The 18215-nt window shown below is 36.1% G+C and overlaps 1 protein-coding gene across 2 annotated transcripts in view; it reads right to left on the minus strand.

The window, feature by feature from the left end:
- Positions 1–18215, minus strand: part of OLA1 (Obg like ATPase 1) — a gene marked incomplete at its 5' end in the record, with an annotated part of 85518 nt that overhangs the window by 46894 nt on the left and 20409 nt on the right. For both annotated transcript variants that reach the window (XM_079539361.1, XM_079539360.1), the window contains one exon: positions 1768–1943. In XM_079539361.1, the coding sequence (XP_079395487.1) occupies positions 1768–1943 (176 nt within the window). The remainder of the gene's footprint in view (positions 1–1767; positions 1944–18215) is intronic.

An 18215-nucleotide genomic window follows, 5' to 3' on the forward strand; every position in this document is an offset into this window, starting at 1 on the left:
CATTTTAGAATAATCTGATGTTTTCTGTTTTTAAGCACATGCCAACTTCCTGTAGCTATAAAATGAGTAAGATTAGGTCTGTTATGCAGCGATAACTGTACCTATCCATTAGGGTTACATGATGACATTGAGAACTTTAAATGCACTTTGATTACATCTTCCTGACATCAAAAAAAAAAACACCTGTTGAATTCTTTCTTGGCACAGAAAGACACTGCAGACAAGCACACTAAAAATCTGGACAAAAACGTTTCCATTGTGAGAAACAGTTTTTTTCCAGAAGTGACTGTACAAGGAAGTAAGTGAGAAGAGCTCACCGACTTGGACAGAACAGCATTATACCTACCTTATTTTCATTTTCTCATTCTGAAGTGAAATATAGCCTCTGTCCGAACTTGGAATTCACTATGGACAAGGTTTTTGCTTGTCTCTAACATGAATTTAAACATGCAAGATGCTATTTGAAAATGTAGGCCTAAGTTTCAGTGTTCCTCTAAGCAGATGCAACTATATATGAAGGACAAAAATCACTGCCCACATGTTCTCAAAACACGTTGATGTGTCAGGTGACCAAAAGGGAAGCACAACTGATTCTCTCTGGGCTTTTACAAAAGACTTCAAATGGTCCAATGTTAGCTGTTTTTTCTCACCTACACCAATCAAGGAATAGAATACTTCTAAAGCCAGACAAAGAAAGACTAGTTCTTCACCAACAGAAACTACCAAGGAAGTGCTTTTTATCACTGTATCATGGAGAAGGATACTCGATTTCAGATTCTGTTCAATGCTCAACACTAGTTAGGGCAAAAAAAAAAAAAAAAAAAATTTTTAAAGTGCACTTTAATATTAATAAACTAAAATACCAGCACTGATGTGACAATTTTTTTTCTTATTAATTGCTATCTAAAAAGATACAGGATAAACCAGTATTTTTCACTTGATAATTACCAAGCATAAATAGCCTGTTCTCACATTGATATGCTGTTGTAATAATTAGAGAATACTTTTTACATACCACCAGAAATATCTCTAGAAATTTCATGAAATAAGGAAAAATTAATAACTAGACTACCTGCAAACTCTAGTTGACTAAAAAGTCAAGTGGCAGTAAAATAATCATTTGAAAAAATATACTTAAAGCTGATAATTATTATATATTTCTAACCTACAAAAAAACACCACTGTTACCCTGTGATAATTGAGCTCATTTAAACAGCTTTCCACAACTACATTCAAAAATGAAATGAAGACTGCTAGTTGAAGTTAACATGCACAAAAAACACAATAGTGCAATCAGATTAAGAAGGTACATTCACTTGGTAGAGACACAAGGAATACTGGTATCAGAGTGCAACTTAATAGCAAGAGTAATTTGGAAGTGACTGCTGGACTTTGAATCATGACTAAACCCCTGATCTAAGTTTGATGAAGTGCTGGCAACTCTAATATAACAAGCTGTCAGCAAGAAAATTACAGTTAAATTTTTAAAATGACAAACCTTCACCCTTCCCCACGTCACCCCATCTTGGCAGGGGGCTTGGTTGAAGTTCCCTTCTAACCTTAGCCGTTCTATTCTATTTCAATGACTTTTATAAATGAAATCTTAAGCTTTCAAAAAAAAAATTCAATACTTATTTACACTAAAAGACACATAAAAATGGCAGTAGATTTTTGTATTATGCATGTGGGAAATCATTAGCAAAATCCAACAGTACAAAAATTTGAATTCAATGCAGACAGCAATAAATTATCTACTTTTATACTCACATATTCAGGTTTCAACTTCTTGTCTCCTCCTCTCACAGCTACTTTTTCTAGCTTGTCTATACTCTGAGTGATCAGTTCTTCATCTTTAAGTCTAAGTTCCTCATGTATTATTTCAATGTCTCGAACAGGATCTACACTTCCTTCCACATGAGTGATATCATCATCTTCAAATGCTCCTAAAACAAGAGAAAATTTAAATTATGTACTAAGCCAACAAGACAGAATTTAAAACAGACTATCAAGAATCACAAGAGTTTGCAATGAAAAAGACAAGTCAGCAGTCTGTCTTACTGACTGTACACAAGTATTATAGGCAATATTTTATACCATACAGTTTTAGATTGTAAATTTATGTATAAAATCCCAAATGCAGAGATTTATACACATAGATACAAAGCACAGCATTACACATTTCAGGAGAGCATTTATGGCCAGGCTGGATGGGGCTCTGGGCAGCCTCACCTGGTTGCTGGCAACTCTGCCCACAGCAGGGGAGTTGGAACTACATGATCTTTAAGGTCCCTTCCAACCTGAGCCATTCTGTGAGTCTATGATTAAGCCATCTTTAAGAGTTTCTTCTAAAAAGAACAGATTAAAGCACTTTTCTGAAAATTGGTATCACTGTATCTAATGGTATCTTACCTACCAGTAGCAAACACAGCAGCCAAATTCAAAATTGTAGAACATTTCAGCATATACAGTAAATGACTCGTGGAAAAAAAACCTTACAAATCATCCTGGCAACCCTCACTGGCTGACCAATTTTATGCATTAAGAAAAAAAGAAGTTCTAGACAAAGAATTCTGAAGTTCTGAATGACTCTTAGTGTTTCCAAGGGAAACAGGGTTTAGGAAAAAAAAAAGGCCTGAAATCATCTGGCAGACCTCTTCCCTGTTTCAATCTACTTTATCACTGTGGTTGTGACGGTGATTAGATAATGAACCACTCAGACACACAATTTACACAGCAGCTAATTTCATCGGCCTGATTTGAGGGTATGGTTTTTAGGGGGCCATCAAAGAAGCAGATGAAGGTGCATTTGTCATATATGAGTGACAACCATTCACACTATCTGAACAAAATGGTGCTGGCCCTTATTAGAAACACATGCTATTATCACATATTTAAAGTGCAGTTGAAGCCATAATTTCAAATTGCCAACTGGAAACATAAGGGTAAAACAACCAGATATTACTGAAGCATGTGTGCTGACTTCATGCCCTTCTGAAGACAACATGGCAACATAATTCAACTAGGGTTTAAATTATCAAATAAAAAGCATTTAAAAAAATCTATAAATATTTTAAAAACAAAAATATGAACAGTTTATTACTTATTCCTAGAACCATTTTCAGAGTATTTGTGCACTTAACCTGTAACGTTAAATATGTATCTCAGAAATAAGTCATTATGAGAACTGTATATAAATATTACCAAAATGAAAATGAACTGCTTTTTGCAAGGAAATAAAGGCAATTTTTGTACTACCCATTAGAAAAAAGCTAAACTACAAACAACTCCTTAACTGACAGGCAGCTAATATTCTTCATTGTCACATGTATCTTAAACTTCAGTTTCCTTCCTAACTTACTGAAAATAGTGGTTTTTAGCAATAAAGATTTCACCATCAAAACAGACTATACACAGGCTTGAAATGTTGCTGGCATTCAAACATCAAATCATTTTCAGACAAATACACAAAAAGCCTTTAAAACAGCAGTGAGGGGAAGCTCCCTCCTTGCCCATCAGCTGTCACTCTCCAAGAATGATCCCAGAGTCCCCTGATACAAAGAAAAGCACCTCTGCAACAGATGCAATCCCGAGGCTGGCTGCAATGGGAGAACAGGCTGCTCTGTCAAAAGAAAACCTGCCACACTAACTCATACCAGTACAAAGCGAAGAACAAGGCACATAATAGTCATCTTCCATAAACCCTGTTTGTGCACAGCAGTCTGCAATGGGACATGGGATGTCTGGGTGCATACAAACAAGAAAATATCATTCTACAGATCTGTTTGGATTCACAAGGAAATTACTGAATAATAATAAAAAAAAATATGTAACCACACCAATCAAAAACTCTTCTACCAGCCCGGCTTTCTCAGCAGATAAAGAGTATTCAGCTGGCTAAAAAAGGAGAAAGTTCATATTTCATCCTTGTATTAAGAAAAAAGTGTACACTGCCATCTAAATAACACGTTCTCAAGTTGTTCACATCTTTCTGCTGCATTTGGTGGTCTTAAAAAAAAAAAAAAAACACTGTAAGAGTCAGGAGAAAAGCTCTGTGTCTCAAGATGTCATATTTAAAACATAAAAATAAAAAGTGAATGGACTGTTTGGGTTTTAAGGAAGCTGGCTCCCAAAGCGAATAACAGCAGCTAGGAATTTAAGTCTGCTTCAAACGGTTTTATACTCTCTGGGAAATACCAGTATTGTCTTCCACAAAGGAAAAGAACTGGTTTACCTCAGAGGTAGCAAAAAATAAGTGCATAAAATAGGTTTGCTTGAGAAAGTTTCAAAAGAAACATCTCAAAAAATTAAAAGCCCTAATTGAAACCTTCGAGAGGAAGAAAATAAACAATCCCAAAATAACAGTGATCTTCTTCTCCAAATGCATTTATAATGAGAAGGGCAGAGTGGACAGGATGGAAGGAAGCAATTCTAGAAAGTCTGAACTATGTGAGTAAGAACAGAACATTGATCAAAGCTAAACACACAGCCATATAGGAAGATACATGGGAAACTATAATCAGTAATTTGTGGAATGGATTATGAGTTCTCTGGTGTCTAGTGTGCCCCACCGGAGGTATATTTTTATTAAAGCTTTATCAGCTTTTCAAATTAAGTTGAAGATATTCACCTCTTTCTTCAGTTATCCTAGCAAGGAACCTTTTTTCAAAATATCCCCAGAAAAAAACAATGAATCTGCATTTGAGCTTGAAAGGCAAACCCCTTCCACTTCCTTTGGTGTAAAAGAACAAGACCCATAGAGTTGAAAACATGAAGTTTGCTGTAAGCAAGTCTCCTGTGGTAAATTCCCATAATATTTTAGTGGCGTGCAGAAACCACTACCCAAACAAGGCAAGGATTTTATAAAGGACTATACTAAGCTTAACTACAAAGCTACTAGAAAGTGGGAGCTTGGAAACCCCCACTGCCAGCTACCCAGCACCCTTTTCAGCTGCCAGCAGGCGTACGCATAAAGGATTGCTCAGTTGCAGGGACTTATCCCTGGTTGTTTTGTTTGGGCTGGCTGGGCCCACCGTGCCATCAAGCAGTACAGATCCTTTTCCAACAGCTAGGGAGTTTTGCAAGGACAGATCTCTTTGGAGTACCCAGTTAGTGATGACATTTATTTACAGGTGTTTAAATGTAATACTAGGAAGGAAAAAATAGTTGTAAAGACATGTAAAAGAAGTAATGCAGCAACAGCTGGTTCTGTGCTCTGCTTCCAAGTGACACGGGACAACTAAGGATGGGAAAATAGGATGTCTGCCTGGAGATGTGGAAGCCAGACTGGTTTTGTAGCGATGAGGCATAGGATCTGCCTAACTGCCAGGTCCTGGCAGCAGCGAGGCCACAGGCTGCCTCATCTCTTCTTCACATGCAAAAGTAATAACAGATAAATATGTATACGGCTCAGAAGTAATAGCAGTCACATTTTCAACAGTATCATCTAATGGCATGCACGTTTCTTTCCATTTCTTTCAAGAATCAGCTTCAAAATTCTTTGACAAAATTTACCTCTCAGCCTCCCAAGATTTTTGCATTGCTTATGTTATACCTGTCAAGATCTGATGACTGTATGTTATGTATTCATCTGAACAGAACCACTACACTTAGTTACAGGCTATCATCAACCAATTCATTCTCTTGCTAAAATCAAGTCATCCAATTACTCCTTGACTAATCAAGGCTGTTTTGGCTTTTTCTTTTTTCAAAAGGTACTCAACAGCATAAACAGCTCACTTACAAGAAATGGAAAGGGGCTAATCAGCAGAATTATTGTTTTGCTGCCACAATTTGCAGTATTTAAATGTAGTTGCTGATTGGACTGAAAGTTTTATGATATAGCATATCAAACTAGTTTGATGCAAAAACAAAGCTGCCCATAGCCTGAACTTTATTGTTCCTATTTGCTCCAACCTGCTACTAAAATGCTAACGTACAAATCAAGAGAATACTACAAGACATGTTTTATTCCAGTTCTAATTGCAATTATGGAAATTAATTAATATCTACAAGATTAATTTATACTTGATATGTCAGTTGCTTCATTTCTTTAATTACTCTTATCCTTAAAACAAAATTGAACAAAATATTTGGCAAATATTAAGTTCCACATAACAGCATTTTGTTGACTTTTGTTCATCTGTGAAAGGCAGGTAACTACATTGGTTTATGCTATGTTATAATTAAGAGGGATATTCATAACTTGATCAGAATCTGAACTGCATCACAAGCTGAAACTCCCATCAGTATTTAGGATAACGACCAGTCTTTTTTTATCAGTAAGCTATAAAAGAATGTTTAATAACACCACCAAAAAACTGATCAAGAGAATAATTGATACTTGCACTTCCTTGCAAGCATACATTCAATGACTATTATCAAAAAGACTTGTTCATCACGGTACATACATCACAATATAGATATGTACCCTGTTATAAGCCCTGAAATAAATGAGCAGTAATACCTATCCAGCATTTCACTGGGGTAGGAACTGAGGAGTGAACAAAATGAAACAAAACTGAGTACCTTGAGTGGGGGCTTAGAAGCAGAATATTTTTTTGAACTATCAAACAAAACAAGACCACAGATGTCAAAAACACGAAGATGTAAGTAATATCTGTATTTTAGTTTGTCTGACATTATCCTCATTATTATGAAGACTTTAATGGTAAAGAAGATACCACCATTTCTAACAGAGGTACATTTAACATTATTAAACTTCCTTGGCGTTACATTTTACTATGCATACAATTAGAAGGGCAAAAGAACACTTAGTCAAAATACTTCACGGATTCTTAAATGCAACATGCATTAATAAAGAACCAACAAATAAAGTACGTTCAGCATGTTTTCCCTTGCAAGCTAATTTCAAGTAAAATTAATCACCTGTAACACAAACCTAATATTCCTTAAGCAGAGCAATTTTGAGTTGAAGATGCACCTGCCTACATCTTCAACATAAGCAAAATCAACTACAAAAAAAACTTAAAATGCTGTAGTAAACCTTGACTTCTGAAGAAAGAATTTCAGATATCTTCTGTGGCTTTGTTTTGTGCCACAGCCCTTTAAGTTTTGTCATCATAAAGCCCTAACTAGTTGTAATCACTCACAGTCTAATTGTGGACATTTATCTGCCTTTCTTATGCATAGAACATAGCTATTAAAGCTGAATAGTGATGGTGTGAAGTATAGGTTAAATTGGGTGAAATTAAAGCAAATTACTCTGGGATGTGGAACTCTGAAAATAGAAACCGCCAATGATTTGCAACCCTCTTGATGATCAGCTTCACAGAACCCTAAATGACAAGAAAACTTACATATTTTAAAGTTAACTACATTTTTGTAAAAAATAATATGTATAAATTTATTTAAAATGCAAGCAGACACTGTAGCAATAATTATTTTGTTTTACCTGCACCGCAGAAACACAAGAATAGGTTTTAATTTCTATTAAAAACACTTGTTTTTATTCTCAAGTTCAGCTGATTTCCAGTAACAGAAAAACAGTTCAGAATATTAGCCGTAGCATTAATTACTTTGAACACAAGGTTATAGTTTATACACACCGTATGTCTGTACAGACACGGGACAGTAAAAGCAGCTGCTTTAGGCTCTCCCGGCTGGTACGGTATTAGGACCGTATTATTCATTACTTCATATAATTCATTACTTACCCATAACAAAAGACAAGCGGCTACATTTCCCCTGCTGAGCCCTAATACTGCGCCAGTCAGGGGGGTGCAAAGTTAGACCCCCTCCCCAAAGTCTGAAATCACAGTTGAATAGCAGTCCTTTCAATATCAGACCTATTGGGAGTATCAAAAAAAGGCAAGCCTATTTCTGCACAGGCACACACACAATGAGAGCATGTAGCAGCAATACAGGATTATAAATGACTGCAGTATCAACTTCTTGAGCACACAAAGAATTTATATTTGCATAAAAGTACTTGTAAGTAGGTACTTCACTGAGTCAGGGACGAGAATTACAACCTCCAGAGGAATACTTGAAGCAAAGCAATTCACTTAAGGATGTGTAAGTTTGCAGAAGAAACCAGAATTTGGTTCTTAATGGAAGCAACTTTAACAGAAAAAAAGTTGTTACCAAGAAAGTAGTTCCACCGAGCTTATCTATAAAAACCTGCTCCAGAGGCCATATCCTAGGAAACCTGTGACAAATATTAGTGATCTATTTCTGATGTAAAATGTGTTTACTTGCCATTGCTCTTTCATCCTAGCACCACCGGGATGTAGTCAACACTCCACAGGCAAATCCTTCTACCTGCTGAGATTTGCTATCAACTTGGTCACACTGGGTAAAGAACATTATTTGAAAGCTGAAGGAATAATCTTTGAGCCCTTCGTGTCTCTATTTGCGGAGGGCTCACTCTTATAGCCCTTGATCACATATTTGAAATACTATCACTGCACCGTCCACCAAGTAATGTTTGGGACAAGCACGTTGCAAGACACTTTGTTCAAGATCACATCATGCAGTAATTTGCATGGATTCATTGTTATAAGACTCTAGGAAAGGCAGCACTCGAAGTAAAACTGTGAGATAGATGTCACACCACACAAATTAAGAGGAGTCTATAGAAAAAAATAGACTCTGCTCATAGTTTTCCAAAACATGACTGTGTTAATCAGAACAAGGGAAGCCTGGAATCTAGCCTAGATCGCTGCAAAATTTCCAAAAAAAAAAAACAAAAAGACTGAAGAATGCTAATGTTTGATGAGTACTCTTGTCAGCCTGAGCTCAGCAACATTTCATTTCTCTGTGAGTTAAAGTCTTGACAAGAAAAATAAACAGTAACAAGGGAGAGTCTCCGCAGTGTCACCCTCCCTACTCAGCATTCACACAACAGCATCATCCAAAAAAAAAAAAAAAACAAAAAACAAAAAAAAAAAAAACCTAAAAAACCCAGCACAATTGGAAAGGTCCTCCTACAAACCTTTGGACAGCTTCCTATCCATCTCTGGGAGCCACATTTCCAGACCTTTTACAGAAGACAGTGTTTCTACTCAAGAACAGAGTGGAACGCGCATATTTTTGACTGGTACAAAAAATGGTTCCTACGTGCACATTCGCATTACCTTCGCCACCATCACCTCCATGATACATGTTATGCACTTTTGCTGACTGAAGGTCAGTCTCTTAGGACTTCTCTGTACGAATATGTCAATCTCTACACGGGCTGAACTGGAATTCCTGGGAGTCACCATAACAACATCTAATTACTAACGATTGCATTTTTAAGACAACATCACTAGGTAAGTCACAAACACCTACAAGCAACCATCAGCAGAAACCCACAGGGCAACTCTATTTATCCTCAAACGACCAGATATATATTCTACTTACCCATGGGTGGTTCATTTGGGTCACAGACTGATTTTTACCAATCATACAGATATCTAAAAGCACTTGAGCCTTCAAGTTCCTGTTGGGTTTGGTACAGCACCACATAGCGGTTATCATGACTCCTACCAAAGCACTTTGGATCCTTAACACTGCAAAGTCCATGCAGTTCTGCAGTCCTCAACATGTTGGAGTGTTATTACTCTTTGTAACATAATGAATAGAGAATGAACAGCTCATTCCAGCACAGAACATAAAATTACAAACCTCCTGGAACCCACAGAGAAAAGTATAAAGAATTACTGAAAAATTATTTCAAATGAAGCAACTTCTCTTGAAAAACATTTGAAGTAATCTTAAGTTACATAAATACCTAGACAAAACTCAGTAAGGAAAAAATTTCAGCTACAAGAGCTTTGTTATCTAAGCAGTTCCCAAATATTCTGAAACTTAAAATTATACTGTTGTTACAATAAAACAAGAGTACTACAGAAGTGTCAAACTTTCATGCAGTGCATTACAAAATGCTATCAAAAAAATTACAGAATTTAGCACAGCCTGTAAGCAAACAATGAGTAGTCTATAAACAGAGTAGCTGCCTTTTTTTTTTTTTTTTTTTTTTTTTTTTAAGTACAGCATTTATAAGAAGTTGCAAGCTCAATTTATGACATGCTGACAAAAAACTTCATTCTACTTATCTGAATGTTCATCTTTTGAAGATCTTTGTACACAATGGAAGGGAAGAGGAGTAAACATAACCTAAGGAAAGGCCAATTAAATTTTAATAAAAATGACGGGTGATGAAGATTTGAGCAAGCAAAAATTGCCATTAAAAAAAAAAAAAAAAAAGCAAAACATTTATCATTAAGTTTACTGTATAAAAATGTGCCTAATCATACACCCCTTCCTTCTGGACATTCCAGTCCACGTTCAGAACATAATACATAATGTAATGTTAAGACAATTCATCCAGATATCTCTATTGTATACCAAATTTAATTTTCAGAGTTCTGCCTACTTCGTTTATATTAACAGAATTGAAACAAACAAAATTGAAACAGAATTGAAAACAAACAAAAAATCATTGGCTGGTTCAGAGAGTCCTTGTATTTTTCATATACAATGACAACTTTTCAACAAAACTAAGCGTATTACTTGTATAGACTTACTCCACAGAAAGTGAAAAAAAGTGAAAAACTCACTTTTTTGTACATTATTTTAGAGAAGAAATCCTGAACACTCAAGGATTTGCTTTTCTTCTTAGTAAGCCTTTATTTCAACAAGAACTACGTTGTGGAACATATCAGTTCTGCAACTATCTGGCACCCTCTAGTAGCCAGTGGCATTGCCTTTGCACAATTCCATTAAGAGAACCTATGATAAGAGATGATATTGAACAGATGTGCAGTGAATATAACAAATTTCTCTTACTACCTGAATCTCATATGTTCAAACATATTTTATGTAGAGTGAGATAACTCCAGACGGTAATTACTTGTACACTGAGCACATACCTTCTGCCTTTCTTGAAAAAGCACATTAAATATTTGTGTACTTTTAAGTTGTCGAGGAATTTCAGAATCGGCTCACCGATTTTAGCCATGTTTGGCAATCACACTGCTCTATGCACGTATGTGGCAAGCAGTTTCTGTTAATTTCCTTATGCTATCCTAAAGAGCCTCACTGAAGTTAAAAACCATGAAGGAAAACATACACTTTGATTAGTTTTAATCCTGGACATAGGGAGTGCTACTTATTTTCTGTAGGTGTTTAAGCAGAACAGTTGGTAGGCCCGAAAACGGATGGGAGAAATATCAGTATAATGACCCTTCTTCGTTATGCTCCCAAGGCGTGAATCGGTATAAATCCCCCTCCTTCCCAAAGGAGCCCTGCTCCTTTAATCTGCAAACAATCACAAATACACAGCCCCGCCATTCTGCTCCCTGCAAAATAAATATATAAACGTGATACTTCTGCAACATCTAAACACCACTTTTGAAGCTGAAACAGTTCTCCGTTTGCTTCAAATGTCAAACCCATCACAGGAAAAAATGTTGTTTTTAAAAGACTTCCCCAACGAAGCAGTTCATTTCTCTGCCATTTAGCTCACTGTATTTTTACAAGCACCAGGCTGAGCAAACTATGATTGAGAGAAGCCATCTTATGCACATTGCTGTTGTCCCACATCATTCAGAACAAACCTTTTTAGATCGTTAACTACCACAGGAGTGCTGATTACACAGGCACCAGCAATTTCCTAACCAATGACCACCTGAACAATGATGTGTTCAGCTTCTCAGACCCTGAAGTCTTTCAGAGGTGAATCATTTCACAGTTTGGAACTAGATCTCCATAGCAACTTCCCTTTGAGGGTTTTAGAATCACCATCCCGTAATTCTATGATCATCAAGCTCAACCATTCCCAATGGTTCTTTTCACAGCAGATGGAAAAGGAAGCCTTGAAATTTTACAGTCTATTTCAAGCAATTCATCTGGCAGCCTATTAGAATTCAAAATATTTCGACCTTCAATCACAAAGCATGTTATCTGAAGCTGTGGTGATCTCAAGTCAAGACAAGCAGACGTTTTAGTCTAATCATCCATGATGAGAAGAGACTGACAAAAACTCTTAATTCAACCACCATCAAAATGCTTATTTTAACTGCATGAAAGTCTTTCAACAGGCAATGAAAACACACCATGTACCATTTTATCACAACCTTCCATTCAAGGGAAATATGAATTCTGAATATTGGCATGGATCTTTGCACTCCCCGACTGCTTTTGAACAAATATCTGCTTCCTAAAGTCGCTATAAATCCAATCTTATCACATTATTTTCAACAGCTGTCATGAAAAATGATGGAAGCAAACTGCAATTAAACTTCTCACGACTGAGTACAATAATGCTGTAAGTAAGTTACTTATTGATGGATCCAGTTTGTCACAGACACCTTCTAACAAAATCAAATCAGCTAAGACTGAGAAAATAAATATCAATTAAATTATGAAAGCATAGCATCAGTTAGGATCTTGAAACAAAGCTCAGTTTGATAATCATAATAAGAGGGAGATTTAAAGTTTTTTCCCTGCCTGTTCCCAATTCCCAAACCCAATTCTTTCTGTTGAAAGAAACATTTTCAATCACTTAAATGTTAAATAATCACAAGTGCTATTAGGAATACAGCAGCTTTAAGTCTTTTCATTTATATTTTTTAATCAACCTGAGATTGAAGGCAAATTCAAATGTTCTAAAATCTCAGTTATACTTTATCATCTTAGTAACAGCACTCTGTAAAATTTCTTCCTTTTCCCAAAGACAAAAGATGCTCTTTACTACACCCAAATGCAACCCTGTAAGGTTAACTCTAGAAATACCTTATTCTTGCAACTACATAGTCAACGAAGTACAAAGCATCAAAATGCTGTACTGAAAAATCACTAAGTGCACAGACATGAGATATCTGGTGGCTACAGAATTCCAGAGACTTACAGCTTTCCATATAAAAAATTGCCAACGATAGTATTTAAAAGGATCTGCAGTAAGTTTAGTTGGTAAACAATATATATATATAATCACTACTTAATGGCTTGGCAGAGAGACTTAAGACAGCAACTATGGCAATAGGTATTACTTTAAAAATAAGCAGCATAAGGATCCACCTGTATCAAAGCTCCAGTGGTCTATTATAAACAGTAAAATAAAGTCTAGCATAGCTGTTAATTTCCCTTACTATATTTGTGGAGGTAAGAACACTTAATGCTATTATTTTCTAAGATCAAAGAAGTGCATATTCAGAGTTCCTAAGCAGTTAGTTAACTGAGACAGCATCCACAATTCTTATCCTTTCTTACAGCACTTAAAATGCCCTATTTTACTATGCTACAGGGAAAAAAACTACCACTCAACCCCCAGCCGACCTTACCCTTCTGTGTACTGAGATTGTTTGGCCATACTGCTACTCTACTTTGACTCTTCAAGAAAAAATTAAAACACAAAAACAAACCAACAAGAAGATCTTAAAATATAACAACTTATTAACCAGTGGTTTATATAGAGCCTGTATCTTTTGAGAAGTTGGTTTGAAAACATTTCTTTAAAAGAAATGATAAAATCTCCGGAGAAAAAACAGGCACAGCACAGAATTTGTCTTCATACATACACTGCATTTTCAAAGCTAGCTCATGACTTGAATTATATAGCTTCCTACATTGAAGATCTTGAAGAAATGAAGGGATGTTAACATAAGCACAACATTTAACTAGGAATAAAGCTAAAATTTGAGATATAGAGAAGAAAATGAAGTCATCCATCAGCTAAAACTGTAAGCTGTTTATTTCTGTGTACAACTAACTGAAACAACTACTGATTCTATTCCAGCAATGTGAGAAAGAAACACGAGGGAAAAGAGCCCTTTTAGAGTATTTAAAGCACCTCTGCCTGCAAAGACCAGAGATTAAAGCACGAGAGCAATATTGAAATTCATAGTGGTTTTCAGTGTTAGATCAGTTATATCAGTGGTTAATATAAAAATTATTTTAAATAACTTCCTACAGGAGATAAAGTAATTATAGAATAAATTTAACAATATCAAAAATTCTGCTCAAAAACACTTTTTCAACTTTTTCATTTTAATACGTAAAAAACCTCAAAATTTACATTATCAGAAGCTTTAAATCATCTATAATGTTTTGGTATTTTTAATAATAACTGTTGAATAAACATCACAGTCTTTAAGTACAAGCTTCACTGTTCTATCATAAATTGACTATAAAACCACCTAGGAACACAAAGTTATTTAAAAATTTGCTAATTAAAAAGTACTGCTATCACTGCAACGTTACTCAGAGTAACGCACAGTCAGAGCTACACGTATGTAATTTATCTACTTGTAATGTACCTACTACTAAATGTAATTTAATAGGAGCATTTTAAAAAAATTCTTAAGTGATAGTAAATAACAAGTATCTTGGATTGTACAATTAGACTGTCAGAAAAGGATGCCTATTAGTAATACACACATAAGTCAACCAAGAGTTACATCTTTACAGTCTTTCTTATGATTATGCACAATTATGATTCAAAGTATTTTACCAGATATTTCTTGTAAATAGTCATTTTAAAATTGAGGAGGCGATTCTTAAAATTGTCTACAAATACTCCAGGCTGCATTTCCAGCTACTTCTCCTCCCAGTATCCCTACCACCATATCTGAGAAACCTCACCTTAAGCATAGTAGTTACATATTAGCTCACCGTTTAACAATCTAGGATAACCTTAAGTTTATTTCATAACATATAATCAAGCAACATACGGTAATTAAAGCACACCGAAAACAGCAGTTACTAGCTAATTAACATTACAGAAACACTTTTCTTAAGGATAGAAAAAGACAAAGATGTTATAAAGTACAGTAGCATAAGAAACAGTTTGCTACAAACCTTTTTATCGACAATGTTAAAAACCTCAACTAAACGATCTGAAATTGCAGTATTTTGCCAAATAAAAATGCCCAGCTAAGGGATGCATGCTTAGGGAAGTGGTTTAGGGACCACCTTGTCACCATACGGTTCACGTAGGACAAGCACCGCTACTGCAGATCGTTGCATCCATAAGCAGGGCTCAGCATTTGCAAACGTCCAACCTCTTACATTATATCCTCATTTATGCAGAGGTTCAGCAAGAACTTCTGCTATTATCATGGCAGAAAGACACATTCAGCCACCGGCACGCGCTAGGCTCCTGACAGGCCAAGCAGCGGAGCTGTAGCCATGGGCCTCAGCGAGGAGACAGCTGCCAAGACACACGCCGTGTCCTCCTAAGTGCTCTGCTTGGCAGCGAGCATCACCTCAGCTGCACACTTTGTCAGATAATTGTTTTATGTTTTCCAGTTAAATTACAATTCAAAAACAGCAGCAATTCCCTTTCCATGCTCTTTTTAAACCCAACTTCTATTTACTACATCCTATTTCATAGTACATATTAAGAGTAGCACTTAAAGAAACCTAAAAATGCATGCATCGATACTTTCACACGAAAATCCCTTTTGATTTTTTACCCTCTATCTGTATCCTACCACTATTCACCTGTTTCTATAAATACTTCTCCCATTATTTTTCTTTTTTATTTAACATTAAAATTTTTCAAATTACAGGACATATAAAGGTGCATTAACTTCCACCATAACTTCACGATTATTAAATGGGTATACATTGAACCGTGAATTCGCTGATGGTTAGTAATAAAAGGGTCAGGCATTCCATAAAGTTTGGCACACAGCCATAGGAATTTGGGGGCTTTCAGACTGGAGCAGGACAGCTCACAAGCCCCAAAACACACGGCCACCACCCAACAGATGGCAGAGCGCCCATCTCACCAGCATTCCTAACGGCTATAAGCTGGCAACAGTATGCACATCCGTCTAGAGGTTTTTGTTTTGAAATCCAAAAGCAGTGCTTACATAAAGGATTGCTCAAAATTCTGAAGGTCTGCAGGCCTCTACATGCGAATGTCACACCTGTATAGTGCAACAATAAAGTCACAGAAATCGCACTCTTGCACAGGGAAGCATGTGTCTGAAAACACCGCCTACCCAATTAAAAAAAGATGCATCTGAAATCCAAACATTTCAGAATGAGAAATAATCAATACCAGTATGTTCTTCTTCACCGGAACACTGCCTTAAACATCCCCTACCTTTTTTTTTTTTTTCTTTTTTTTTTTTTTTTTTTTTTTTTTTAAATTAGAACAGGCTATGATATAAATTCTTAAACTCAGTCAGAAAAGACTCTGAAAAATACTGTCTCGGTTGCTAGCTCCAGCATGCAGCATCTTTCATTTAAGGTCTGGTTTGATACTGATTTTATTCTCTTGATAAAATAAACCTAAAAATCACCTTAGAGAGAATTTTCATTCTGCCTATCCTACAACAATCTGGCTTTCAAAGAAATTCTCCAAAAGAAGATCTCCACACTGATCACCACACTCAAAACATCTAGCAGTCCTTTCTTATTATTCTACAATTTCAAGCACGTCCTTTTTCATCATAACTTATATCTATACTAAAATCTTCATCCAATTATTTTAACAAGATTCCTTGCTTTATTTTTTTTTCCCCTTCAAAAGCTAAACGCTATCACGCACCATTTAGTTTGGGCATGGACAATATTTGGTATTACTTTAGGGTTTCTTGCTTGTAGACTCTCTAAACAGAAATTGCTGAATTACAACACTGATTTTTCTTCACATTAGATGAATACAAGCTGACAAAAGCAAACAAATGTCAAAGGATATGAGGAAGGTACAATGGATATGAGGAAGGCATACACAACATTTAAGAATGCGCACAGCTACCTCTGACACTACTGCTCCAGGCAGCCCCAGCACTCTGGGTCAAACACCTCCACCAGATCATGGGTTTCATGCCCCTCATTGCCTGCACTTTTAACCACCACAAAGAGGGCTGTAAGAAGTGAACCACAGGGCAGGTAACTGTCATGCCCTAGCAGACTGCACCACTGCTCCACTTCACCTGACAGGTAGAAGAACCTGATGGAAAAGAAAATCTCTTAGATGTTGCATCTTATTTTTCAGTAACCTTATGATTTCTAATCTGTTTAACTTTGTCATGAAGATGTACCCCACTGCTCATTTTTTTCCTTGATTTCCAATCCTGACAAAGAATACCATATATATAATTTTACGTAATGAAACGTTCTAACCTAAGTTTGATCAGGAGTAAAGAACATTTAGCATCATCTAATACAGTGTAATACAGAAAGAAAAGGTGAATGTTATCCATCTCGGATTCTTTCACTTTCCTTTGGCAGGAAAACCCTGATGTTCAGAGCTCACAAAAATCTCACAGAGAAACTTCAAGAAGGTTAGAAATCCACTATAAGTCAACAGGAGACTTTCCCACTTAAAAAAGGAAGGGGGGGAAGTATAGCTGCTGCAATGCTATTAAGAGAGGCCACATTTCATCACCAACAAGCTAGTGTTTACTCAACACTGATTTTTCAAGTACTTTGTTTCTATGAAATCATTTTCTGAAGCTTTAAGAGATGCTCACTGCAGAAGACAGGAACTCCCTAAGACTTATAAGACTGTTAAGCTTCCATTCCATCCTTTATTTAATAATACACACAAACATAAACTCCTTTGCTTTAAAGAATCTAATAGGCAGTACAGCTAAGAAAAAGCAGGTTGAGTGAACCAAAGATGGATTACTTTTGACTGGGCTTTTGATTCTGATAAAAAAAAAATCAGATCCCTGATAACAACATAATTTTCTTTGTGGTTTGTCAATTATTAACCTTCAAAATGTTTTCTGCCTTACTAAAATTGTCTGTTTCTTCACAACGTGCTTTCAGTTACTGGATTTCAGCCCTATTTGGTTGGTAACATTAAGTACAACATCCCCTCTTAGGAGGGGCCTTCAGTGCCATTTACATTCCAGGGAAATGCTGCCTCGCTCCCCATCTGCATTCCCCCTTACACTGACATGCACATGTCCTGCTTCCTTGTCTGCTCACTCCATCACCATATCATAACTGGGGGCATACTGTACGTATGAGACTGATTTATGCATTCTAACTGCATCACAGGAGTAATTTTTCCCTTACCAAAGGATTCCAAAAGGCTCTTTCTTTTTAAACATGCTGAATATTTCATTCTAGTTACATGGAAATATTTCCATACAGTGCTCACATAATGCAGAAATAATGAACTTCTACATAATTACATTCATTCTAAAACAAAAAACAGCCATTTTTTCAAAAAACCAAGTTTAAAACAGGAAAAAAAAAACCCAAAACTGCACTAGTTTTCAAGTGAGATGAGAAGTTTTTCTGTG

The sequence above is a fragment of the Tetrao urogallus genome, assembly GCF_951394365.1.
Source record: "Tetrao urogallus genome assembly, chromosome: 8".
Classification (NCBI taxonomy): Eukaryota; Metazoa; Chordata; class Aves; order Galliformes; family Phasianidae; genus Tetrao; species Tetrao urogallus.